The 20,028-nt window shown below is 38.7% G+C and overlaps 1 protein-coding gene across 1 annotated transcript; it reads left to right on the top strand.

The window, feature by feature from the left end:
- The first annotated feature begins 6,476 nt into the window (after positions 1-6,476).
- LOC117422917 (pseudokinase FAM20A-like) lies at positions 6,477-19,575 on the top strand. The gene is made up of 11 exons (XM_034038160.3): positions 6,477-6,964; positions 11,610-11,794; positions 12,135-12,185; positions 14,104-14,182; positions 14,445-14,537; positions 16,269-16,384; positions 16,711-16,891; positions 17,219-17,328; positions 17,480-17,561; positions 17,667-17,726; positions 18,224-19,575. The coding sequence occupies exons 1-11, from the start codon at positions 6,492-6,494 to the stop codon at positions 18,477-18,479; spliced, it is 1,686 nt and encodes a 561-aa protein (XP_033894051.1). The 5' UTR covers positions 6,477-6,491; the 3' UTR covers positions 18,480-19,575.
- The last annotated feature ends 453 nt before the right edge of the window (positions 19,576-20,028 follow it).

Raw genomic sequence — 20,028 nt, 5'->3', positions numbered from 1 at the left:
TCTTGCTTTATTTCTAAGAGCTAGACAGCCGGAGTTAAATGTATTTCTCTGTGTAAGATAAGAAGTCCAGCTCTGTGTGAGTTACTACAGTGTGTAGCTCTTCTGTGTGTGTCATATACAGCACTACTACAGTGCAGTCACGGAGTGTAAACCACTGAAAACTCCTTTTGGACCACTTTCTAGTTTCCTTAATGGGCAGTTTCCTGGAAATACAGCCACAGCTGCAAAAGGGAGAGGATCCAAGATATTGTCTTAATAAAAAACATTACTTTAAACCTTGTTTCTGGAAGGCTCTGATTGTCAGGGTTGATTGAGAATACTTCAGGGATAGCATTTTTATTACCATTTGGTTTTTAATAACTAAACAGTATCTTTATTTGTTGAAAGTAAAAGTTTATACAGGTAATGGAGCTATTTGGTTTCAATTAACAATTCAGCAATGATATACGAGAACATCTGGGGATTTGACTGTGTTAAAAACGTTCTGTTGACAACTCAACCTGTGGCTGACTTTTCTTGTAATATCAAGTTGTGCAAGCAGACCGTGGCAGAGTTCTGTAAGTCCATCTCAGGACGGACGTGGTTTTGCAAAAAAAAAACCTCCACAGTCACAATCTCCTCAAGCTGGATTCAAAGGGCAAATGTGTAAACAGAGCCAAAACAAGCCCCTGAGCCTCCTGTCAGGGCTGTGATAGTGTACAGCAGGATCAGAGTACAGTCAAAGAGAAGAAGGGAGCCTGGACTCTCAGACAAATGCAATTAGCAGGGTGGGTGTGTTTTTGTTTTTTGTTTTCAACGTCTAGACAAGGTTTAATGTGAACTAGCTGTTTAGGCGGTTGTCTCATTTCTCTTATGTTGCTGGTGTGGCTAATCCAAAATGAGACGCATATCCATGCATGTCATCCGGTGTGTCAGCATCATAGTCTTGTTATTAAACACTTTCCAAACCAGGCAATGAGCAAACTGACTAAACTCAGAGTGGGATATCTGTATTATTATGAATATCATTACATATCATTTTAAAGCAACAAAAAATAATGAATTGACGTAAGAGGATGGTTAAACCTCATTGGTCCATTGGAGAGGTGGTGTGTGTTTGGAGACATAGACAACAACAAAATCATCAGATTTGGCAGCATGTGAATGCCCTTTCAAGCAGTGGCTGCTCCAGTGAGTGAAAACTAGATCCTCATTCACAGTAAAGTAGTTGTCGTAGTAGCTGTTTTTTTGATAGGGCACAGTACAAGCCCATAGTGCAGTTGACCTGTACGCTGGGTGCACTTGGGGAGTTATTGTATTTTGAGGTATATTGCTGCAATTTTTTTTTAGAATGTATTTATTAAATGTGCTACATTATAGGTTTGCAACATATTTCAAAGATATTGCACATGATGTTTGTCCCTGTTTGTTTGTCCCGTGCCTTGTCTGATGACCCAAGGTCAACCTGATCCACAGCAGTTAATGATTCACAGCGGGGGTGACTTAGATAACCAAAGAAAAATATATGTATTTCCAGCCTAACAGAGATGCATGTATCTTCATATCGTCCCTGTTTTGTCTTTTGAAAGGAGGATTCAGACATAGGTTGCTTCACTTCCTTATACTAATACTTGTGTTCACAGATTTAGCCATCACAAGTGCATTGCTAAGCAGACCTTCAAATTCAGCTGTTAAATATAGGTTTAAACTTTCTTTTCCATGCATAAGAGTCATTCTATAAACCAAATACACCTTGAACGTTCGTTCATAGAGGTGTTTATTTCACTGAGGATAGCCGTAAACAACACACTCAACCCCTTTGGTGACTTGTTGTTTATTTGTAGGGTTCTATGTCCACTAAGGCTTTTCACATTCACACCCCAATGCATTCTGGTAAGTGTAGTCCTGCTGTGAAAGGTACCTGAGACAGGTCAAATGTACCAGAATGCATTGGGGTGTGAGTTGAAAAGCCTGTCCTAGTGTACATGCAGTCATATGGTCACCCTAGTCATTCATCCACCCTCCTACATGGAATGCCTACAGTACAGTCCAGTACCTACATGCCATGCCTGCGGTTACCCTAGTCATTCATCCACCCTCCTACATGGAATGCCTACAGTACTAAAGGCTCATGTTCTGTCCTCTGTTCCCCCACGTCTTTGTTTCTGACTGAGATAGTGCTGAAGAGCTTGGGTTAAGGAAGTCCTGAAAGTAACTGCCATTCTCAGCCACTCCAAAAAGGAAAACCCTGGGCTAGAGGCCTGCAGGAACGCCTTCTTGACAAATCCTGCTTTCAGGCAGCGTCAAGGTTTATATTGATTTATTTTACAGTTACCTGCCCCAGCTGCTGTTTCCAGACTCCTTCCACAGCTACACCTCACTAATAATCCACACCATGTGAGCTTCTGAATATCCCCAACCCACAAAACCCAGAGTCATTACCAGAGCAACCTTCTCTTGTGGGTTTGCATGTTAACTGAGGTCAGCTTTCTTCTCAACTCAGCTCACATTGTCTATTTAAAGCTCAGTATTATTGGCATTGAGTGTCACTAAACGAACTTTTCTGTTGCCCACCCACACAATGGAAAACCACATAATTCCTTTTAGCTGCCATGTATACTGCTTTGGGATACCATTGTAAATGGCACGACAAACAGACAAGCAGGCTCTTCTTTCTTCTTTGAATTGTTTTTAAATGGGGTCAACTTTTAATTGTAATTGTAACTGGATTAGTAAAGCAAGTAAATGCCTTTGCCTAGAATGCATTTACAGACACACACACACACTTCCTTTTTACAATGTGCAATATTTTGGGGTGTATAACAAAACTGTCTTTATATTGGAACATGTACTAGCTAGATCATATTATTATTCAATATATTATACTGTATTTACAGGGGTAGCCAAATCTGAGTCTTACCACTCAGCTGTGTGTTATACAATGGAGCACATTATCATCCAAGCATTGTGGTACTGCCGTGGGATACTGAATGGGGATTTCACACTGTTTTATATCTGATCTTCTGCAGTAACCCTCCTGTTTCAGATTGTGCATGACCCTGGAATATGAGATTCACAATAGTCACAAAGGCAGGTGGTATCAATACACCCTTCTGTGTTTAAGAGAATACCTTAAAGTATTTGGTCAAATTTCAAAAATATATTCTGGTTCTGTAAACTTCAGAAGCTTTGTGAACAAAGTTTTTAATGTATCTAATCCACACCTGTGTACACTGTTGCCTAAGGGGAAAGAATGTTTATTATAACAGTCTATATAAAACAGGGACTCTTACCCTCTGCCTCTCCCTCTTCCCTCTCTCTTACCACTTTTAGTCTAGTATTACTTAAACTCCAAAAGCCTACCCAAAAGGTTGTTTGGCAGAATAGACCAAAATTGCAGTTTGTGTGCTGGCTTTTGTCCCAGTCATAAATCCATTACCTCTGGGTTTTTTCTTCTTCTTTTGGAATGTATTTATTTTGCAACAGACACAAAATACTTTCCAACTTGTGGAATGTGTTCATCTGATAAAGTGGTGATTCTTCAATGCTGCAGTTTCAAATCATTTTAATATAGAGTGGTCTTACCAATTCAGTTTTCTTGGCATTGTGAAGAGATTTTCTGACCTTCGTCTCACCTAATTGGCACAACAGAAACAGAACATGAGGACTCCGTTCTATCCTCCACTTGCAATTGTCAGTTCGTGGTTGGGTCGGGTTGATTAATTTTTTCTAAATAAAGTAAAAACATGAATAAAAATGTTCTATCTCACCACACTTCTATTATTGAAGTGAGTTCACTGAGGCGAGTAAATCTAACAGGTGGCTCGATTTATAAGATGTTCAGTTCCGGGATGCCTGCACAACAGATGAAGGAGAATTTCTTCAATGGGGAAGCCAGTTTGGATGGTACACCAGTAATCATTTTAAAGTGAAATCTTCTGTGGAAGTTCAGCATGTATCATAATAATTATAATAATTAATAATAATAATAATTTCTTTCTTAGCAGACGCCCTTATCCAGGGCGACTTACAAGATATCACATTATTTTTACATACAATTACCCATTTATACAGTTGGGTTTTTTTTTTTTTACTGGAGCAATCTAGGTAAAGTACCTTGCTCAAGGGTACAGCAGCAGTGTCCCCACCGGGGATTGAACCCATGACCCTCCGGTCAAGAGTCCAGAGCCCTAACCACTACTCCACACTGCTATCATACAACCTCCATTGTGTACACACCCATAGGAACTACAGTTGGTTGGCTTTTTCTCTCTGGTGGTTCTCATTTAGCTATGTTCACTCAGATAAAAAGATGACAGATGTTCCGGCCGTTTTAACAGTGCTAGCATTTGATAACTGCAGTACAGATAAGCATGTTTTGCGTAGGGATGAGGATATGCTGCTCTCAGTGTTTTAGTGAGTGTGTACTGTTTCCTGCAAGGAACCACACAACCTTAGTTTTTATTTTTATTTTGTCAGCAAATGTTTGTGTTTTTCAGAAGGCTAAAAAGAATAGATTTCTGATGTGTAAAGTTACCAGCATATTATTCTAGTCGAGTCAACTGTGTGTTTAAATGTCCTGGAAATGTGCTGGTTAACCACACACAAAGAGAAGTACAGAAACTACAGATAAACTACAAAAACTGTGTCAATTCAGGCAGACAGATATGCACTGTGGGATTCTTAACGATCACTTTCTAGCCCTATTATTAACTTTTAATTATAGCTGCTACAATGATAGCAATGCCGTCTTTAAAATGTTATTCTACTTACAGCCTCAGGGGCTTCATATTTTACAGGTTCAAAGTGTAAGCAAACACAAAATAACACTGTATAAACTTTTTATTAGGAATAAATAGGCAGGCTATGCCATGCAAAGGAAACAAGATGCCCAGTCTTTGAGCCAACTTGATTGTACTTAAAAAGATGAGTAATTAGTGAAATTGAAGAAATTAGATATTCAATTCACATACTTGACCCACAGAGAGTAGCTGTATTCTTCCTCTAAAATCTGATGGCCTAATCCCTTGCTGATGGCAATAAGTTAGACTCTGTCAGATACATTTTAATCATCTCTTCACTAGGCTCCAGGCCAGAAGATTGCAGGTTTGGAACTGGGCTCTGTAGTAACTCCAGTTTACCTGTGAAAGGGCTTCTTCTGCATCATCTGTCCTGTCCTCTTCATTGACAGCACCCCCATTGGACCAACAATCAATCAACATCAACGAATTGCCGAGAAGTGGGAGTGGAAATTGGGCTGGCAATATCCAGATTTCCAAATTCTTCAGTAAAAAAATGTAATGTAGCACTTGGCACCACCTGGTGGGAAAGTATTGCCATTGCTCGTGGGAAAAAGTTGTCTGATTTTGATGAACACGGAACATGGGGAGGTAAAAAGTCAATTTTCCATGTGTACTTCAATTCAGGCCATTTCATTTTTGTATTGCTTATTTATATGTGTATGTGTTGAGTATACATTTATTTATTCCAACCCAGGGATGGAGAGTTCAAATAGCAGGCAGAAATAATGCACAAGACAGACTGTGAGCCTAATTACGCTATTTCTTTTTTTTTTTTTAATATAGTGTAAAGACCATTTAATATGCAACAAAACAGCCAACTTTAAGCAGTGTTAACTAATGGGAGCATGGTAACAAGCAAAGTTTCAGGTTTGGTTTGGGCCTCAGGACTTGGGTTCAGTGAACAGGATCAAAACCAGGCAGCAGCACTGAATTTCAGAGGATACATGTTATTGGCCTCTGACCTGAAAAGTCAATAGCCTTTGTAGAAGAAAAGGACAAAGCGAATGAACCTGTCATCAGCTTCAACAATGAAAGTATTAATTCAGCCCAAATGAACTCAGAAGATCCGTGAAACATTCCAGACATTGGAACTGTAATCGGTTCTAGATCTTCTTTGATGTTCCATCCAACCCCCAACACAATTACAGATTATAGAATGATTCCAGATTCATCTGTGATGTTTCCTGTCTTATTTTAAAAATGCATCGAAGCTGTTCTTTCATGTTTCACAGCAACAAAAAACGTTGGGCTCATGAAAGTTACTACACTATTATGTATTCTTGATTTTAAAACATGATTTTATTAACATTTGAATAAATCAGAGACAAAATGAGCACAGCTAGGTGTGCAGCATGTCTGGTAATTTAAGGTTGCAAAAATTTCAAGGAGCTTCTCTTAACAGAGCCTAAAATAAAAACAGAAAGCAAAGCAGTGCAAACAACACGCACTACATCATTAGAAGAATGGGAGGTTTAGTATGAAAAAATGAACCTCTTTTAAAAACGACCATGTAGGAGGCTTTAAACTACAACTTTATTTGATTAATGTAAATAAAAACATAATGAATATACCCCCCCCCCACCTACCTTGGTTTTGTTATTTTTTTTAACACAACTAGATCTCTCCCAGATTTTACTGTTACTCCACTGATTGAGTTTGCTGATGTCACTGGGGGCTGCGGCTATCTGAAAGTGGGAAGGTGCAGCTGGAATGTTGCCTAGGAGAAAGAAACGGCTGCTGCTTTCACCAGGCAAGACCCAGAGCCTCCAGCAGCAGTCTCCTGGAATCATGTGGATGAGAAGGGACAGGCTTGTTGTGACTCTGATCCTAGCTACGGGTTTCATTGCCGATCTCTACTTTAACATCCTCCCCAAAGTGCAAGAGAAGTATTTTAAGAACGACTGCACTTGTCAGGACTTCAAGACCACTGGTGAGAGTAACAGCAGCAGCAGCAGGGATAACTGGCAGAACCCGTCCACTGACACACGCCTTCCCATTACGAGTGAAGCTGGGACTCTGCTGTCTGCTCAAACACAAACTGGAGCTACTGGATCACAACTCCAGAGGCTTTTCTCCCACCCTCTGTATAATATACAGACTCCGGATTTGAGACCTGAGGAGTATTTGCTTCAGAGAGAAGAAACTCTGAACTATTATATAAGGAAAGTCTCAAGATGGAACAGGTAGGGGCTATTGCTTCCATTTTCTAAGATTTCTACACATTCAGTAGATTCAAAGACTTTAGTATATTTCTTATGTCAAGGGCTTGTTAGCAGTAATATGTGAGAAATGTGCCCCTGTAAACTATATCACCACCCCTCTTAAACTTGCTCTATTAATCCCATACTAGCCAACAAATCTTGGTTAACAGTTCCCCTTAAATTGTTCAGAAACCAAGAACTGCTGGTAAGAAAGACACTGCTAAGTTGAAAAACCTTTATAAATCAAAATATGAATACCAATGTGGCATTTTTTTTTCCATGTGTGTGTGGGAATATGGGAAATATACTTTTCTCAGACTTGAGGAAACTTTGCAAATGCTGGCTATAAATCATAGCAGAATAGGAATGCTAGCCAGATAGTGCTGGTGCATTTCAGGGCAGATGATGGAGATGATGGATGGCCTTACGGACAGCAGTTTTCAATATTTGCTGCATTAATCTGTGGATTACCATTCATCAGAAAAGTGGAAACTATTAGAAAAATGTCTAATTCCACAATGTTAGCATGCATTCTCAATGAGGCTAAATACCCAATGAGTCAATGACACAGTGGACAAAGTTCAACATTGCTGGCAAACAGTCAGAAATGGCTGCATCTAGTTTTTAAACCAGATAACTGGGGGTAAGTGGCTTAGTGTATAGAATACTGTGTCCAGAATTGTGGATTTGCGTCTGATTAAAAAAGCACTGGCCACGCCTGACAGTTATTGCCCTGCACTGACCCAAAGTGGACTTTTAGATGCACGTTTGCCAAACGATTCCCAACGGCAATTAAGTTTCGGTACAGTGGTTCTGATCCAAACACAACTGAATTATTTTTAATAACAAGCCAGTTGCTGCAGCTTTCCAGAGCAAATTCTATAGTATTTGTTAAAGCCTAAACACCGGATTCTATTACAAAAGTCATAAGGACTGCTGAATTATTTCAGCCCCACCACTTCATATCATACGTCTTCTTGTACTTTACTAGAGATTGCTATTCGTTTACCATGGTACAGATTGAAAAAACAATTCGAAAATGAAACACAGTCCTACGGTTTGGAATATGAAGGGTGTTCAAAGCTCCAATGGGTCTGAAAAGACTACAAGGGAAATTGGTAGCCCTTACTAGAAACAAGAACAGTTAAAAGGCAGTAAAATGGATGTTTTGTTTCAATGTGCCTTGTGATTAATAAGCTTTTGCGACGTGGTTAAACCTAATTTGATTTTAGCTATTTTTTAAATTCCTTTGCTACTATTTAGTCAGCTATTATGTTTTAGTAAACTATATATATATATATATATATATATATATATATATATATATATATATATATATATATATTTGTATGGCACTTTAAGAACTCCCACTCCCTGGTGATCAGAATGGCTCTTTTAACCAAAAATTTTACACAGTTCTGGTCTAATGGATGTGCTGGAGTCTCAGTCTATCACCCAGGGGTAAATCAGACACTGTATCCCTGGCCACAACACACATTCAGGCAGATTCCTGTGATTCTTGAGAAGGTGTACTGTGTCATTTTATCATTTGAAATCTTCAATAGCATTTTCTGGTTGTAATAATATACAGCTGAAAGGAACATACTGTACAGCATGTGTGCTTTCTGGAACGAAGCAACCCAGATATCTCCCATTTCAATTCATTTGCCAGTTTAGCTGGAAAAAAAATGTTTTACAAGATATTTTATAAAAGGGACTATATATTTTTTAATAGATCTCAGTAACAGAAAAGGTATTCATGTCTCTGACTTTTGGTTTGTGACAAATGTTCTGACAACATGTCGTGAACACTATATGTTATGCTGCTTTTCAAAGTGGCAGCCACAATGTCACATTTGAGCTACCAGTTATCAAGCAACATTATAATCCCAGGGCATTACCTTGAAGAAACCTTTGTAGACCACAGCCTTACTTGCAATGGAAACACAAGGAATAAATATTGCATTTGGTTGCTCACCGATACTGATAAGATGCTGTGGGACTGCCATGGATTACCAGTGTGTATTGGTATTTCAAAATAGGACAATGTTAGCACTGTGTGTTCTATACAATATGTGTGAACAAAACAGGTTCTAATGGGATATGAATAAAAACCGTTTGATCCCTGTAATATGAGTTTTCATACCATTGTCCCTCAGTGGAGCACTGCGCTCCACTGCATTGCCATTGAAGATAATTTGGGGAGGACGGTCTTTCCTTCAGGGATTGTGTGGAAAACAAAGTATTTGTTTTCTTTCAAGAGTGTCTCTCGTTGGTGTTAGAGGTGTGGAGAGTAAATCTCCACTGGTCCCAGGACACTGGGCTCGAACAGCATACTGTTCTTTTTGCCAGTGTAATACTGCAATCAGAAGTTAATGAGGCCTGTTGACTCCCGGCCATAAAATCTGACCTCAGGCCCTTTTTCAGTAATTGCCCTGGAACTCCTGAGAGAAACAAGGATAACACAGTTTTGTTGGCTTGTTTTTTTTTTTTGTTTTGTTTTTTTCTGTAGTGCTTGCTGGCACTAAACCATTTCACAGAAAAGCAATTTAAACTTGTTCAAGGGTCTAGAGATCATGGAAAATTTTCGCACATACAAGCCAGATTTCCCTCCAGGCAGAAGCAGATCAATTTGCCATTCTGAGAGGTTCACACAGCGACCAGAATATCTAGCAATGCTCAGTATTTTCATGTCAAAGGGACAATAAATAAAGTTAGGTTATTATATTAGTAAGCTCTTTTTTCAAAAAAGTTTCACATCAAAATGCAGGTACGTTATACTGCCCTTACACTTTTGTGCTATTATTTCATGTTTGTTCTTATAAAAAATGATGTGATTGTGTAACGGGCAGTGTTGCGTGATGCACTGCCGGCATGGATTCTGTCCCTCGTCGGTGAGATGACATGAGGTTAAAAACTCTAACACCACAAATGCAGACAAGCCCAGCTCTTTTGCATTGTGGTTAAGAAGCTCGCTCGTATTGTGCCAGTTCGCACCCAGCCTCCTGTTACAATTAGGGAAAAATAACTTTGTTAAATGCATAGGGCAGCAGTGTGGAGTAGTGGTTAGGGCTCTGGACTCCTGACCAGATGGTTGTGGGTTCAATCCCCGGTGGGGACACTGCTGCTGTACCCTTGAGCAAGGTACTTTACCTAGATTGCTCCAGTAAAAACCCAACTGTATAAATGGGTAATTGTATGTAAAAATAATGTGATATCTTGTAAGTCGCCCTAGATAAGGGTGTCTGCTAAGAAATAAATAAATAAATAAATAAAATAAAATAAATGTTGCGAATGTAGAGAGTCCTCCCTCGCAATCACAGATATGTGTAAAAACTACATGTAGTAAATGTAATGTATTAAACCTTCCGAATCTACTGCCTGCTGGGATGTTGCAACTACTTTAACCAGTTAAGATATGAGGAAAAGCTCTGGAGCAAGCCAGCAAACAACACAGATGCTTATATAGCATAAATATGGATGTTTGTCTTGGTGGGTCTTCTATAATTGGTATGATTATAGCAATTACACCAAGGTACTGACTATATGCACAATATTTATTTTAAATTCTGCTTAGGGAAGAAGGTTGGTTGTAAGTGGTGTGGGCGTTACTCTCTCTGACGCCACATAATCCTCGCGTTGCGTTTTGTCTTTTCTGACAGTCGGCCCTGTATAAAATTGGGCACTCAAACAACATTCCTGCTTGTGAAAACGTGTTGAAGTGGGAGCACCTGGTCATTGTCTGACTCACTGCGTGGCTGTTAATTGGATTAAATAATAAACGTGTTGCAGCAGAATTGGATTTCATGCAGTTAGTCTGTGGTATTGGTTCCTGTCAATATGTAATCCCGTTTGCTGCCTAGACTTGCTGTAACCTACAATCAAATACCACAACAACTAAAGAATGCAACATTGTGTTAGCTACTTACTGGAATAAGATGTGTGTTGTAGCCACTCTGAATACGGTACTGTATTCCTTTTGAATGTCGATATATAGGTAGCATTCAGAAAGGATAAATTTATCTACAGACTCTTGGGGATTATTCGTTTTTTCGTATCAAATAAGTTAAAAAGTACATTTCCAGGATGTATTTGACAAGGTGCCATTTTGCGTGAATTAGCAACGTCATAGGCTGACATTATGTCACTTTCACCGCCCACAGAAGCCCATTCTCAGGTTCTGATTGGGGGAAAGCTTGGTTCTCTGATTCTGATTGATAACAAATCCAGGGCCAGGCTAGCATCAATGACAGAATGCTATATGGTTTTACACACAATGCTAAAAGAAATTCATTTAAAATTACATATATTATTATGTCATATAACCCCCTGACACTTACAAAATATTTTAGCAAGTGTTCCAAGAAAAAAAGCTGTTCATGTATTAGATTGTGGCACTGAAACTTTCACAGGGAAGTTGTAAATGATTTGATGTAATGAATGCCAGGCTGAAACTTTTCTTACTGTTTTGAATCTGTTTTGAACACTTTCAATCACTCTGGCAGCTGTTTGGAGAGAGGATGTAGCACAGGAAGCATATATCTTCAGCTAATGAAAATATAATTGATTTTAAAGCCTTATTTCATCTATTTAACTAAATACATCATTTTATTTACATTTTTTACAGACATCAGAGATACTACAATACGGCAGCCAATATTTCGGCTACAGCGCAAGTGGTCTCTTTCGAACCCGAGTCTAGCTGGGTAAAGTTCCACATGGGTATAAACCGCTATGCACTGTACTCGAGAGATGATCCCAACATCGATCAGCTGCTAAAAGACATGGGAAAAATAGATATAATAAATGCAGGTAAGACATTTAACCAAACCCCTCCCCATACAAATGTTCAAACTCTTAATTGCAATTTAATCCTTATAATAGTCGTTTGCTTGATCAAATTAAGCAAAATGAGCTGAATCCAAAAGAGTGTGATATCACATTTTCAAGGAAACCCCTTCATCTCTGTTCAGTTTTGTAACTTGATTTGTGTGTGTGTAATACAGGTCTGAGACTAAAACCAGCTAGTAGCAGACAGTATAAAAGACACAGCTATTATCTAGTAAGAAAATGCATTTGATTTGTAGCAACACGGTCAACTTTAGATAGACATGTTAGCAGGAAAGTAAAGTAAGACTGCTTTCTTTTGCAGATTACACTCAGGATGAGAAAATACTCAAAGGGATATGTGACTGCACTCAAGGTAATGACATTTCTTTGTTGTAAATAATACACATAAATGGGGAATTCATTTACACATGTTTTCATACACACAAATACACCTTGATTAGTTTTAATGGGATCATTTGTTTTTAAATCATAAGTAAAGACATTTAATTAAAAAATAAAAGTATATTAAGTCCTCCAAAATAAGACTTAGTTTTGATTAGTTTGGTAGACAATACAGCCTCATGTTTTTTCCAGTGAGTTTGGTATGGTGTATGTCCCTCCTGGCATTGTAAAGAAGACTTTTCCACTCATCAGCCCATAAACATGCATTGTACAAAAACGCCCCACTGTGCAACATCGGCAGCATGGTTATGAGAATGAAGCACACAAAGATCTTCCAAGCTTAACAGTTCAGCCTGGCGAAACCCCAACAACAGTCACACCAGATTATAAAACAAGGCACATTTGTGGACTGTTTTTTCCGTTGTTTTGAAAAACAGCTTTAACCACTGATCAGCCATATGTGTCATTTGGATTTTATCGTGGTGCTTTTAATGTTTCCCTCAAATATTCTATGAAAACCAATGAGGTGGTAAACAGCTGAGATGACAAATCTATTAGAGACAGCTCAAATCTGGTGCCTGTGGCTTTCCTTTCCAGCTGCATTTTTTTACTTTTTGACTGGTGAAGCTTTGAGCTTCATCAGCAGTGTGTCCTTTTAAAAAGCAGCTAGGCAAACTAAATCCCTCTCAACTGTAAATAAGCACAGTTCCCTAAATATAGTTTTACTGTTCACCTCCCCTCTATAAGGTTAGAATGCTGATGGTACCCCAGTATGTATTGCAGTTCAGTATACTGTCCATTTGTAAATGCACATAACTTTGCAAAAAGGAATCTATTGTTTTTTGACTATATGCACTTCTATATAGCACTCTTTTGTGCACAACTTGCATGACTTCATAAATAAAATATTAAAAGAGCTGGTGATTAAATCAAATCCAGCTACAAAAAAACACACAAAATCTGTCTTCAATCAAGACTTAAAAGATTTAAAGATGCTGGCATTCCTGATGTCAACAGGGATTCCATAAACAGGGACCATAACAAACTGAGGGCCTTGCATGCACTTTCAAAAAGCAGCCTTGGGTTTCTCAGAGAGTGGCTGGACACGTAGATACAAAAGTCAGCCTTGGGTTTCTCAGAGAGTGGCTGGACACGTAGGTACAGAAGTCAGCCTTGGGTTTCTCAGAGAGTGGCTGGACACGTAGGTACAGAAGTCAGCCATGGGTTTCTCAGAGAGTGGCTGGACACGTAGGTATAGAAGTCAGCCTTGGGTTTCTCAGAGAGTGGCTGGACACGTAGGTACAGAAGTCAGCCTTGGGTTTCTCAGAGAGTGGCTGGACACGTAGGTACAGAAGTCAGCAAGTCCTGGAGGTAAGGAGGCTCAGTACCCTATATCTGAAAATATACTGTATACAAAACAGCAGTTCTGGAATAAACAAAATAACACCATTGTACTAGAAAATATTTCTTCCAGTGATCACCAGCAATGCACTTTTCGTTCAACTTTACACTTTCTCTAACTCACTGTTATCTCTTTCTTATCTTCTACCCTTCTCTTACTCATAACATTTTCACACTTTACTTAATTTCACAGGCTGACACATTTTCTAACTTTACTAAATTCTACATTTCAGCCTCTCTGGGTATGTGAAACAGTCCTTTGTGATGATAATTGACTGATTCATGCCTATACAAGGTTATTATCACCTGAGGGTAGAAACCGAACCCAAGGAATGTGACACAAAACTAATTTCAACATTAAAGACACTGAGAAAGACTTCTTGGAGAAACATTTGTCAAGTATTTTTAGTAACAAAACAAAATGAAAAATATTTACCCAGTATTGCATGGACTGACTGTGAGCTTTCATTTATTTTGGTCCCTCCAAGTTGTTAAGCCCAGTGGGCATCACCTGAAGCTATCTCTGAAGTTCCAGGACTTTGGCAAGGCCATGTTCAAACCCATGAGGTGAGTCTGTAGGTTCTTCCCGATTTCTTGGGTGCTGTCAATGGGCCAGTGTGTCAATGTGTTGAGGTTATTAGCACCGTGGCATTCCATTGCAATACATGAACACAATTCAAAATGAATGCTTAGAACATCCTTGAGAAATGCTGTACATGCAATTATATTCCTACACCTTGTCAAGAAAGTATGAGATACATTTTGTGTTAGCTTGAATATCCTCACTCTAAGACATTTTTACATAAACATTTTACATTTTTTTCCCCAGACAGGAAAGAGATGAAGAAACACCAGAAGACTTTTTCTATTTCATCGACTTCCAAAGACACAATGCTGAAATAGCAGCTTTCCATTTGGACAGGTAAAGACTTAGTTTAGCTAAAGTGTATAAACCTATGGTCTGCTCTGCTTTCTTCTGTCTATCAGGGCCTCGTCCTTTTCTACATTTTAAGATATATAGTAGTACTATAGAGACAATCGATCATCTTGATAAATTTTGTTATAAATGACTTTCATATTTGCATGACTACAGTGCTTTCCTTTTATAATGCTTTAGTCGGGAGTCATAGTTAAGAGTTCTATTTATAACCAGATCACTGGTATAATGGGCCGCCTTATAATAGGGGTAGCACTGCATGTGTAAGTTCTCAATTAAATATTGAATATACCTTAAATTAGCCTTAAACTGACTACACGTACCATTAACTAAGGTCAGCAGCTATTTTTGAATGGCATATTTCTTAATGTTAAATGGTTAACACAAGACTATGAACACCTCTAAAACTGTAGGATTCATTCAGTCATACAAACATTTTCTTTACCAAGATGCGATACAGAGACACAGAGAAAACAAATAGGAAAACCATAGTCTTTATAATTAATAAGTAGTCGCTTGCAGTTGGAATAATTACATTTGGGATAAAGATTAGTATCCTTATTGCAGCCAGCATGTAATTGGGTAGTCTAGAGGAATGGTAGAGCGCTAAAGCGTACCCACAGAGCTTACAGAATCCTCAATCAGAGCTTAAAATATGACGTCTTTCACTGTTTTTGCCACAGCCCTCTAGAGTATTTTGGTTTCACGATTCCTTCCTGTCATTGTGTTTTTAACAGTGTGCCTACTGTAGTGTCAATTACAAGTCCCTTCTATTTTTTCTTTTTTTGGAGTTCCATTATTTTGTTTTACTGTTTTCATTTCGCCTTTGGAAACAAATAAACCTGCCCTCCTACTGACGCAGTTAGTATTTTCAGTAGCGCCTCTGCTAATTAAAAAATGGGTTCTATTGAAACCTGTAGTACATTTTGCCTGTTTGACATTCATTTTGCTATTAATGCAGGAAGTAAGTACATGTCACGTCAGCAGGACATGTGATACAGTACTGTAGGCAGCATTTTGAATGACCAGCTGTATCCATTTATGAACCACCTCTTCTGGTAGCAGTTTTTATTACCAAGTGATAAAAGTGAACGCCAACAAATACAGTCCAGCACCTTGGCTAATGTTTTTTTTACAATACAAATGCTATTACTAATGAACAACGCCGTCTACCTTTTAAGAATGTAACTTTTTATATATACTGATCACTGTTAACTTCAACTTTTTAGTTGGATAGAGATCCATGGGGAGTTTCTTCTGCAAAATAAATTAAGAATATGCAATAATATAATTAGCCTGGAACAGACAAAAACTATGAAGAAAGTAGATATCATTCTCAATATGTTTCTAAAAATCATGTTGAAAGAACTATATTAAGTTTATACTGTACACAGCCTTAAAATGGGCATTCTTAACAGTAAGTCACTTTCCAAAGCAGGAATTTCCATGCAGGCAGCATTTGAGTTCTTTAGGCCACCTACCAACTACTTTATTACGTGCATACCAGTACTTTTAATCCACCAACACTAATAAGTATATACATCACCGCCACCTGCTGGACAAGAAAATACATCCTCAAACTAATCTTTGATTAGGTATAAGACATGGGTGTAAAATTGCCCTTGAACCAGCAGGTACCAAATTACACTGGAGAAGACTGAAGTGAGGGAGGGGGAGGTTCCTTCCTTTGCTAATTTGTTTGTTTTTTCCCTTAAGAATCCTAGACTTCCGCAGAGTGCCCCCTGTGGTTGGGAGGTTCATTAATATTACCAAAGATATTCTCAACACCACAAGAAGTGAAGACTTGAAGAGTGTATTCTTCACATCCCCAGGTATGAAGGACATTGCTAACATACATTCCAAAAAAACCCTTGTGTGAAAAATGTCTGTATCTGAGGGGCTACTGAATCTTTGAACTTAATCAAATTTTGTTGCAGAATAACTCTAAATGTATAATTATATTTCTAAAATACCACTGCATGGAAATGTAATATACAGATACAGTAAACAAAAATGTACACAGTAAGGTATACACAGTAGTACAGAGATGACAAAGCGAAGTGTATATGTAGACTTATTTAGCTTTAGTGTGCATTGATCTACCTATTAAAGAGTGTGCTGTCTTTAATTGCACTACTTTCTCCCTTCCTCCTCACAGCGAACAATGTCTGTTTCTTTGCAAAGTGTCTGTACATGTGCAAGACGGAGTACGCCGTGTGTGGAAACCCTGATATGCTGGAGGGCTCCCTGTCCGCCTATGTGCCAGGGCTGACCCTCGCTCCCCGCTTCTCCATCCCCAACCCCTGGATCAGGTCCTACACCTTCGCTAACAAAGAGGAGTAAGAACTTGCACAGCTGCACAATTAACATACGCTGTTAGTCAAGAAGAATTTGGTCAGGTGGCCTTGTGTTATCTAGGAGAAAAAAAAACTCCAGTCTAGTTTGGATTTGTTTACCCAGAATACTGGAAAATTGCTATAACAAATACTTTTTTTTTCATTTTAAATAACTGTAGGTTATGGAGAACCACCAACATTTTCATTGATTTATTATGAGTTTGGGCATTTCATTTCAAAAACTATCCATCAGATTGTGCAACGTTCAAAGCCAAAATGAATAAAGTTCTGGCAGTAAGCAAAGACTGTATCTATATGTTTCTTCTTCAGATGGGAGGTGAACCCACACTATTGTGACACTATCAAACAGCTTTACCCTTACAACTCTGGCAACAGGCTGCTGAATATCATTGACATGGCCATATTCGACTTCTTAATAGGTAAATAACAATGTGAAAGATTTTGTTGTGCCTTCCAATGTATTACATCCTTATAGCCAAAACCTCTTCTGGAGACATGTTATGTAATGCCTTTATAATAGCAGTGCTAATTCTCCAGCAATGATTCAAATTCTTTGTCTTTTTCTTTTAGGCAATATGGACCGACATCATTACGAGATCTTCACCAAGTTTGGGGATGATGGGTTTCTGCTTCATTTTGATAATGCACGAGGGTAAGACAATGTGTTTGTAAAGCTGGCTGTTGCCAACTCAAGGTGTAAGCTATATAAAAATGTTAAGACATCCTTGTAAGTGGGAACTGTTAAAATGTATTTCAGGTTTGGGAGGCATTCCCGAGACGAAATCTCTATCCTTGCCCCGCTGACTCAGTGCTGCATGTAAGTATTGTCTTTAGAGACGGATATATTTAAGCTATAAAGAGCTGCCAAAATAAATCAATAGTAATATTTAAAGGGCGTGAAAATGACCCCTTGTGGACTTGATGGCAGGTTTGGAGATACAGGAGGCCTGGGCATCCCACGGTGGGTGGTAACCTTGCTTCGGAGTAACTCAGAAATAAGTCTGTTTCAGGGTCATGCACAACACTTGCCCTTCCCTTTCAGAGAAACACTAAAACTGTCTTTTAAAACAAACATCCAAACAACAGGAAAGTAGTAAGGGATCTGTATGAATAGTGTGCTATGCTAGGTAAGAATTTTATATATATATATATACATTCTTTGGTTATTGCACCTTTGAATGGAAATTATTTTATACGCAAAACTACAACTTTATTGCTATTGTGACCAGGGGTGGGCAACTCCATGGTTTAATTGGTTCTATTAAACAATGAGGACCTGGGCTGGAAGGACTCTTAATGTTGATCTCCTGGCAGAGTGAAGCAGTCAACGCTGCTGCGCTTGAAGCTACTGTCCCAGGCGGAGTTCAGACTGAGTGACTTGATGCGGGAGTCCCTGCTCCGCGACAACCTCCCCCTCGTACTGACTGAGCCGCACCTTCTCGCGCTCGACCGCCGGCTACAGCGCATCCTCAAGGCTGTGCAGAAGTGCGTCAAGAAGTACGGCGAGCCCCACGTGGTGGCCGAGGACATCACTGAGACACAGCAACATGGCCATGTAACTGCGAGGTAGCACACAGAGGAGGAGGAGGAGGAGGAGACTCTTGAAGATGGCAGGAAAAGAAAAGCACTGGATAATTTAAAGAATCTGTATTTTGACTTTTGGGCAAGGGTGCAGTTTAGTGGTTGCAATCAATTTCTTACTCTTATCCTTATTACACTCCCCTGAAAATAGGGCTACCATATGACTCTATGTTCACTGGGACAGTTCAGGCTTTTCATTTCTCATCGCAATACATTCTAGTATGTTTCACTTGTTTCTTTTCTTTAAGAGAAGTAGGACTACACTTACCAGAATGCATTGGGGTGTGAGGTAAAACGCCTGAACTATCCCAGTGAACATAGGAGTCATATGGTAACCCCCCCTGCAAACCCAACCTTTTCAAACACGACACAAGGATTATAATGCTTAAACCCCAGTGCATTCCAAATTAATTTCATAATTATTATAAAACAGGTTATTGATCCCCTACCTCCTTAATACGTAACCAGAAAGCTCTGCTAAATAAATGTTATTTTACTACAACACTATTGGCACCCTCTAAATTGCACTGAAAAATGTTACTTCTGAGTTGTCATTCACAAAAGATAATGTCCCCAGAAATCTTTTTCTGAAAACTTGAAGTTTTGTGAGCCTTATCTTTTGCCTTTTTTATTTAATAAATGCTATTCAAATTTACAGCTGTTCAAATAATTAAAAGGATGACAAAAATGTGTCCGCTGCCAAAGTTGCACTAGTGAGTAGCCCTACTACCACCGCTAGATTGTGAATGTTAACTTAAATTGACTTGGTTGTAACTTTTGATTGGTGCTGGATTTTATCCCTCCCATAGACATAAAGTAAACTTTGAAAGCAGGGTTGACTTGCCATTCAGTTGCCTCTGAGGTGTACAGAACTAAAAATAAATAGTCAGACATTTAAATTTAAAGACTTCTTACTGTGGTTGGGGCAATGGTGTTTACCAGTCACAAAGAATCTTTTGTTTATGATAATTTCCTATAATTGACAGTAAAACAGAGCCACATCCACAAATACAATTAGGCTACTAGGATAATGTGTAACATCAAGATGTTGTGTGTGTATTAGAATAAAACATGTGTTATATTTATTGATTCTTCATTTCCCCATTTCTCACATAAATAGGACTACAAAAAACAATTACATATTGAGATTTTCTCAACAAAATAAAAATTTAAAATCGAGGTCCAATGATTAAACTGCAAGTCTTCCGTGCAAATTTGGCACTGAACATTTGAACTGTAGTGCCATCTACTGGACTAATAGTGCCATCCTTTAGCTTGCAGTACAAACACAACTGGCTTGCAACTTGGCATCAAGGACTAAGCACTTCAGAATATTCATAAAAGGGAGGTACTTTTGGTGGCGATTTTGTTTCTCAGACAACATACTCTTCATAGCACTCAAAGTGATCACAAATTAAACACATACAGCTGGAAGGGCACTGTACAGGATGATTCAGAGACCGTGCAACAAGATACATGGGTTTTGAAGTTAAAAAGATCAGCAAATTATAACTCACAAATTTGTGTAAATGGGGTGT

This window comes from Acipenser ruthenus, chromosome 17 (assembly GCF_902713425.1).
Source record: "Acipenser ruthenus chromosome 17, fAciRut3.2 maternal haplotype, whole genome shotgun sequence".
NCBI lineage: Eukaryota > Metazoa > Chordata > Actinopteri > Acipenseriformes > Acipenseridae > Acipenser > Acipenser ruthenus.
This window is presented reverse-complemented; position numbering and strand designations above follow the sequence as displayed.